Below are 8753 nucleotides of genomic sequence, written 5' to 3'. Positions count from 1 at the left end.
CTGATTAAGTCGTTGGTCAATGTATCCTCCTTGTGTGAAAGACAATAGATCGTCCTTTAACGTATCTAATTCGCTTTTAAATTTACTAATGTTTTCCATTTGTACTTCTTGTTTCCTTTCTTGTTCCAGTTGCCACTGATGTAGTCTCTCTTCTTGTTTCTCTTCTTTTCCTCCAACAACTGCTGTAATCTCTCTTCTTGTTTATTTTGTTGTTCGAGCTGCCACTGTTGCAGGTTTTCTTGCAACTGTTGTTGTCTCTCTTCTTGTTTCTTTTGTTGTTCGAGCTGCCATTGTTGCAGGTTTTCTTGCAACTGCTGTTGTCTCTCTTCTTCTTTTCTTTTTCCTCTAACAACTGTTGTAATTTCTCTTCTCGTTCTTCTTGTTTCTTTTGCTGTTCTTGTATTGCTGCCATTAAGTCTGCTAGGCTGTAGTTTGATTTGCCGCTTCTCGTTTCCATTTTTTTTTATCCCACCCTCTGACACCAGTTTGTTACGTCTCCGTTTGTCAGTTGATTTTCCGTAAATTCGTTCTGACGAAACTTTAGCGACACAAGTCCTTACTTAATAAAACTGGTTTATTCTTTCCGAATATAACTTTACGATACACTTAATTTCAACAATCGAGCTAAAACAAACGCTATAACAACGAACGTGCTCAACTTCAACAATACTCTCTGACTGTAGATCAATTACTCACTGTCTACACACATATTATCACGTCACGCCGTGACCATCTTATATATACCAGACCCCCCCCCCCAATCTAGTAAATGCTAGAGCACTCCCGAAGGAACGGGATAGTTCTAGAAACGTGGCGTGATACTAGTCACGTGACCTCGCTGACGCAACAATATCAACCATACAGGACGATCATGTTTGGCCACAGGGATTCGAACTCGCGACCCTCAGATTACAAGCTGAGCGTCCTAACCAGCAAGCCATGCCAGAACCTAAAATAACGTTCAAATCACAAATAAATATCAAGAGATTATTCACAATGATATATTTTAACAATCAATTATATTTCACATTTCTATAATTTGTAGCTTAGTTCACAGTGCGACTCGTAAGAAAATTAAAGCTGACGGAAGGATGTTGACGTCATCATGTAGTGTAGCTGCTTCTCTCCCTGTGTGTTAACGGAAAGTTGAAAAAAATGTTCACATTTTTGCGGAACGTTAGCAAGTTAGCCAATAAGAATATATCGTCCTATATTTCAAAAATGGCGACAGCTAATGAAGACAAACACAATTGAAATTGCGACTGGTGTACTCAATGTATTGGTATTTATTATACTTTTGGCGGTTTTAGGTATAAACATTTTTTGTTTCTTTGCCTTACTGTTTACTAATTTAAATGTTTTGTTTGTATTTTTTTAGTTTACTTCGTGGTTTATATGTGTTATTTCTACAGCTTTTCCATTCACAATATGTTTTAAACTTCATGTTAATCAATCAGGCCCATACGCCGAATGTTTGAAAGGGGGAGTTTTAATTTGTAAGATCAAAAGCCATCTGAATTTGTGTAGATAATATAACCCTAAAACAGTACGGATAGCTTCACACTCTTAATAGAAATAGCTAAACAACATTTATACCTGTTATTCAACACACTATACACTTATTCTTGAAATCCAAATACCACATATAAACATGTAATCAAATATAAAAAATACAAGTAAAAATAAAAGTCACCCCATTCCAGAGCTGACCTGACCCTCCTACGTCTACACAAAACCTAAATTCCGATGATGATCCGAGAGAAAGATCAAAAGCCAATAAAAATTGTGCGAAGCACAATCACCATGCAAAGCATGATAATGCAACGGTGGTCTGGGCGCAGGCCCCCAGAAAATTTGTAAAAGGTAGGTGCTATGAGGTTAAATATGGGAGCAATTTTGCATGAAATATAATTTAAACAATTACATGGTTGTTCACACAAAATCCACAAACAACTGAAACGTTAAATACCATAAACAGCTGCGCTATAATTATGTAAGCAAAATATTTTTACATCACAAAGATAAGAGATTCGGCTGAACTATCCCCCCCCCCCATCCCCACTACGTGCGTGCCACTACACACCTTCTATTCAGACTTCAATGACAACAAATTAAGTGTATTCTGAAACGATCTATGGATTATGTAAATAAAATATTTTTTTCATTCTCTCCAACGTGTTTGTCTACTAGGGACTTTTCTGCACCTCACGAATCTATCGCCAATAGTTGCAGCTTTAGTGCATCGATCTGTTTAAGCTGTTAAGCTCAAAGCTACACAGTGGGCTGTGTTTTGCCCAACGCGGGTATAGAAATCCGATTTTAATATTATAAGCCCCTAAACTTACCGTTGATCAAGTACAATGTGTGGAACAGAAGTTATATTAATTTCGTAGTAGATCACCCATTTACTTGTGAGAAATTAGTTGCTTTGTACTGTATCTATTATATACTGAAAATACGATCACACCTTACCATCTAAATGTGCATACTTTATTCCAACGAATGTAAACAGAAGGCGGATGTATATATGCTTTAGAAGACTTTTGTACAACATATTAAAAGCTTATCAGAGTTTTCAAAAATGTCTAACGTTGGATCGTAGAATAACATTATCAGTTTATTTATCGGTAGTATTAAGTATGGTAAAGTTAGCCCTAACTAAACTAAAACAAAAACGTACACAAATGATAATGTTAATTTATGCCTATCGAATATAGGCCGTACTTAATAAAGGCTTAACTGATGTTAGGCCTAAGACAAGTGGTCTTAAAATATTTGGGTGTTTGCGATTAAAATTATTTTGTATTATTCTAGAAAGCCTGTATTTAAAGAAGTACTGTTGCAATAAAGCAACTAATTTAACCGTGAATGTTTTGCGGGTCTCTGCTAGTTATGTATTATAAAAAAAAAAGTTCCATAATGCGCTTTATGGATTTTTATGTTATTTTGATATTTACGTGTTTCTGAATATATCTCTGACCCAAATGCTTCGTTTGTTTCTTTGTCGTCTTTATCTGATCAATTTCCTTAAGAGAAACAAAGTAAAGCCTAAACCACTGGTAAATGTTGTCAACGCAGCCAGTATTTGTTGATTTCACGCCTTCAACTCCTCCACAAGTCTGAATAGTGTAAAGTGCACACCGTTCCGGCAAACGTTGCTATCTCAATATTACGTTCCTTACGCCTCGCAGTGTGAACTATAACTTTAACTCCTCTAGACAATTCCTTGCCAGACAATGAGATAATATAAAAAGCGGGAATAACGCATCGACATAATAATGCACAAAAGATTAATGTATTAACAAAACACACAAAAAACCCTCAACTACTTTCGACAGGCTAAGCTTGTCATTCTCAGGGGACTGAGTAAAACTGTTCTCAATTTCTTGTAGGTTCAGGTTCAAAACAATCCACAAGGGTCAACGCTCACTAACGACAATAGAGTGCAAAAACTAATTAGAAAAAAACGACTTTCAAGTAAGGTTGGGTTAAAATCCCATTTCCTTATTGAGCATGTATTCTCTATTTTAAAATATTCCAATCCATTATTCTGTGTTACGTTGATCGAAAAATTTAGGGTGAGCAATGCTTTTTTGATTGATCGAAATTAATTGTGTGGTTAGTTGTGTGAACACATAATGCTAAAGTCGATTTTTCAACTTCCTTTCGAAAGCATGTCCTTTTATCCTAATTAAAAGAGATCGTTTTGTATGATCAATATAATCATAATTACAAGAAATGAGATAAATACCCTGTTTGTAGTGAGCTTCTATCTTTCCCTTTGTTAAATGTATTTGAAAGTTGGTTTGTAAGCTGTTTTAATTTTGTTTCGTTTTTGATATCGAAGGGTATTAGGGTGGCGTTAGATAAGAGCCATATTTTGATCTATCAACAGTTGTTTGATTCACTTTGGTACTAAGTTTTTAATTTTATTTAACTAATCAGTCATTATGTTAGCTTCATACACTTGGAAAACAGCAGCATCGTTGAGATAGTTCAATTCATCATGAATACCTTCTTTGTCGAAACAAATGTTCAACATACGCTAATAGGAGTAAGGATGTATAGATGATTGTGTGGAAACAGACTCGCACTTTCTTGCTTAAGCAATATTTCTGTGCGGAACTTGCTATTTGGGCATCGTGTAACAGAATAGGGAAGTGTATCTGATCATTACTTTCTAGTTCGTAAGTGAATTGGATGAACTGAGTATAGTTTTTCGTGAAGCTGTTTAATTTAGTTGCTACAATCAGGAAGTAAGGTTATCGACATATCGTACACGGAGATCATGTTTTTCATCCAATTTATTTAATGATCGAGATTCGAAAAATTGTTTAACGTTGTCATTCTTAAATAGAATAATCCATACAAAAAACGGAAAACTAAATACTCCATCTGTTTTTATGTTACATATTTCAAAGAATACTGCTACTTTAGCCATACCCTACTTGGGCATTATTTCATACATGATTAAGTAAAGAAAATTATCAAACAGCTATCAGCTGTATCCACAAGTTCAGTTCAAATGTATCTTTAAAGCAAAGTCTAAGTCAATAAGGCTCTTAAATTCTACAAACAAACAATATCCATCGAATATTTCGCTAGTGGTATAAATAGTTCACGTGCCCGAGACACAATCAGGGATATATTAAATAAACCACAAGAGGGCTATAAAGTTAAATAAAAAACATTGTAACACGAAAATCTACAACACCAGTAGTATTACCAACCACTGTCTTAACGAATATAATTGTATGCCTACTTCCAGATTCTTCTGCGTCATCTTCCCTTCCCCAATACAATCCCAACTCAGATTAATAGAATTTCTTGCCATTAAGTTAAGATGACTATTTCTTAACAAGAAGATGAGCACATTGTCATTACATCTTCAATTGTGAAAAAGTAAAGAAAGAACAGGACATGAATTTCGATTGTTGAATATGAGGTAGACTAAAAACTTGGTTAACTTCTCAAACAAATATCAATTCATTTAAGAACTTCTTTTCAAAGTCATCCATAAAGATATCAAAAAGAAGAGGGGACTGCAGATTACTGTTAAAAAAAAATCCATATTTAACTAGAAATATGAGTTGCTAATACATACGTTGAAAAGATGTATAAGTTCATCTGTTTCAATAGCCGAACTAAAAATTTAATCTAATATTTTAGACAAAGGTCTATCTGTTGGAACTTTGATGAATAAGTCGAAAGACACCATACGTTTTTCTTTTAATCGTCTATATGTTAACTTGGTAACAAACTCACAGAAGTTTTTTCAGTATAGTTATTTAAATCCACTAACGATGATAGTTTGTGCGCTGTTTGGCCCAAGGATAGATCGGGGTATTTATTGTTAGATTTTTTGTTTTGTCAATTCTTTAATCATTCGTGCATTATTATGCTGTGGTGTTACAGTTGTTGTTGTTTTTAAGGAATTTGCAAAGACTACTTCTCCCTCTTTAACTACACAAGATTACACAGTACCTGTCTAACAATTTAGCATTTGTTTTATATGATTAGACCCGAACTTAATATCCACAAGTCATACCCACAAAAACATCAAACATATCAAATCCAGATAACTTCAGACTTATTAAAATACTCAGTTTTTTAGGTAAAATAGTAATATCTGATATATTATTGTATTTTTGCGAAAACAATAACCTTCTCTCTAACATTTAAAATTGATCTCGTAAGAAGAGACAAACCATAGGCCATCTAACACGCCTAACAGAATCCATATATATATATATATAAACCTTAACAATAATCACTCAACAATAGCAACTTTTTTGGATGTTGAAAAAGCCTTTGGTAGCGTATGGCACAATGCCCCAAGATTTAAGTCACAGTTAAGAAACATAAACAAAATAATTATCAGGTGGATCTCTAACTTTTTCCTAATCGCACTGCACCAATTAAAAAAGTGCAAACACAACAAAACAGAGCTTCAAGACTGACCCTTAGACTTCCCAGATTCACCCCAGTCAGTTACTTACACAAAGTAAGTAACATTCCGCTATTAAATGACAGGCTAGCTAGAAACTATTACCGCAAAGCAGAAAACAAAAGTGAATTAACAACTACTCTTAACAAAAACATTAGTGCACTCATAAGTTAATATTATCTTACAACCTATACTGTATAGAAAACACAAAACATGTATAATTAAAACTCAGAGACAATTACAAATTTTCATATTTTGCCTTACATCTAGGCACAAGTCAAATAGATTTTTCGGCGTCTGTCCTGTGAAATTGGGTTTTTTCCGGGATACTCTAGTTTTCCCCAAAACCAATTTTTTGGGGCACTGGATCACTAAGTCCAGGTTCTTCTGAAAAGGGTCGTATCCTACAATATACCCTATAATAAATCTATCAAACGGATCAATTATTATTATTTAATTTTCTTTTCTTTTCTTTATTCTTCTTGTTATTATTCCTTTAAGTCCCAAAGACTAACTTTTCCTAAGTCCATAATACTGTTTTCGCGATGGTTCTTTGTCTTCACGGCTCTATTCCCCTTTCTCATGCTCACGAGGTGGATAAGCGAGAAATTATAACCACTTGGTTAGCCCATCAGCTCACGAAGATCAAACTCAGCCCATCCGGCTAACACTATAGCGCGAAATAATTTTACACAAACGGGGCGAAGGGTAACTGAAGTTTCAGAACATCACAATTGGGAAGAGCTGGCAGACTCGCCAGATTGGACAAACTCTTCTTCATAAACTGAATTCCTGTCACTTTTAAAATGAAATAATAATAACCACACATAACCGCTAGTGTCTTAGTATAAAAATACTCTTAGTGTGTAATATAAACTAAATAGTCAGGTGAGCTAGCGTTTTAAGGCAAATAAAATATAGCTGAACTGAACGATACGAGGAAAAATTAGATATATGATATACAAAACCGCAACTAAAAGTAAAAGTAGAAATCGATACCTCATTTACATAGCTACATACTGTGATATTCTGCAATATGCCTAGAATATATTCCGGTTGACATCACATGCGATTGAAATTTTGGGGATGCCTCATATCTCTATTGAGTAGGACAAACATTGTTCTAAAGATATATGCTTTTAATGTTATATTATATGAGAGTGATACTACGGGTGTAGCGTTTGTTTATAAAAATGTCGAAGATCATTCCCTTTCGGAGTTAAAAGGATGGTTTGAATTTAGTGGCTCACTTACAAGCTAGTTAAAATAAAGCAAAACTACGTCTAATCTTAGAAACGAAAAAATAATTGATAAAACCTGTGTCTTGTATAGTGTTACGTCTCCGTTTGTTAATTAACTTTCCGTAACTTCGTTCCGACGAAACTTTAGCGACACAAATCCTTACTTAATAAAACTGGTTTATTCTTTCCGAATACAACTTTACGATACACTTATTTTCAACAATCGCGCTAAAACAAACGCTATATCAACGAACGTCAATAATACTTCTGATTGCAGTTCAATTACTCACTATCTACACACACATTACATTACATTCTCCTGTCACGTTGTCACCCTCCTTTATATACCAGTCTACCCTCCATCTAGTAAATACTAGAGCATTCGCCAAGATACGGGATAGTTCTAGAAACGTGGCGTCACACCAGTTATGTGACTCGCTGACGCAACAATATTTAGTAGAATTTTTTTCACTTCAAATTGAAACATGAAGATTTAAATTATTTTGCTGTATTGCATACAACATTGTTTTAAACAGCTCATTATAATGGTTTTGGTTCATTGTGTACATTCATAAATCCTTGAAATAAAAACTAAAATAACTTACATAAAACTATAAAATACACAAAATATTCTGAAATATTGTTTATCCCATATCTACTCTGTAACAATTTCTCTAATATATTTCTTTTGGACGTGATTTTAAAGTCAAATAATTTATAAATACTTTCCTTATAAATATTTGTGGTTATAATATTGTTACGTCTTCGTTTGTTAATTAACTTTCCGTAACTTCGTTCCGACGAAACTTAAGCGACACAAGTCCTTTCTTAATAAAACTGATTTATTCTTTCCGAATATAACTTTACCGATACACTTATTTCAATATTCGCGCTAAAACAAACACTATAACGAACGAACGTTAACTTCAACAATACCCTGTGACTGCATTTCAATTACTCACTATCTACTCACTCACATTACCTTTCGTCACCCTCTTATATATACCAGCCTACCCTATCTAGTAAATAATAGAGCATTCATGAAAGAACAAGATAGTTCTAGAAACTAGAGGGCGCCACACCAGTCACGTGACCTCGATGACGCAACAATATATATATATATATATATATATGTAGATAACATCATTCTTTAAAATTTTACCTCATACTGAAACTGTTTAAGTCACTTAGTTCTTTAACATTCTAAGCAACAACTAGAACAACAGTAAACAGAGATTCAAACCTATATCTTGTCTTGGACGAGTTGGCGTTATTTTCAGTTTTGGTGGCTCTCGTATGGAAGCCATGAGCTTTTCATGAGGACTGGTTATTTTTGGCACAGTTATGTATAACTTTCTTCTGCTAACCTGAAAAAAATATCCCAAATTTGAAACTACTGTACTAACTCCAACAATTTACTATTTTCAAAGAATATTACAAATTACATAATATGAAATGAAAAAAAAGATACCAGTACCTTCAGGTTGTAAAGATGACATGTATGATAAAATACAAAAAACAAAACTAAATCCACAAGTTTCAAAGATCATGTTTTATAACAGAAT

The 8753-nt window shown here is 33.9% G+C and overlaps 1 protein-coding gene across 9 annotated transcripts in view; it reads left to right on the top strand.

The window, feature by feature from the left end:
* LOC106457467 (Down syndrome cell adhesion molecule-like protein Dscam2) overlaps positions 1-8753 on the top strand; it is a 125614-nt gene that overhangs the window by 113007 nt on the left and 3854 nt on the right. For 3 of the 9 annotated variants that reach the window (XR_002610170.1, XR_002610169.1, XM_022383406.1), the window contains exon 26: positions 3393-3477. The exons of the other annotated variants lie outside the window; for them this stretch is intronic. Coding sequence is in view for 1 of the 3 variants with exons in the window: in XM_022383406.1 (XP_022239114.1) it covers positions 3393-3433 (41 nt within the window). In the remaining 2 variants the exon portion in view is untranslated. The remainder of the gene's footprint in view (positions 1-3392; positions 3478-8753) is intronic. 9 annotated transcript variants of the gene reach the window in all.

The sequence above is a fragment of the Limulus polyphemus genome, unplaced genomic scaffold (genome assembly GCF_000517525.1).
Source record: "Limulus polyphemus unplaced genomic scaffold, Limulus_polyphemus-2.1.2 Scaffold335, whole genome shotgun sequence".
NCBI lineage: Eukaryota > Metazoa > Arthropoda > Merostomata > Xiphosura > Limulidae > Limulus > Limulus polyphemus.
The sequence above is the reverse complement of the archived record's forward strand: the minus strand, read 5'-3'. Positions and strand labels throughout refer to the sequence as shown.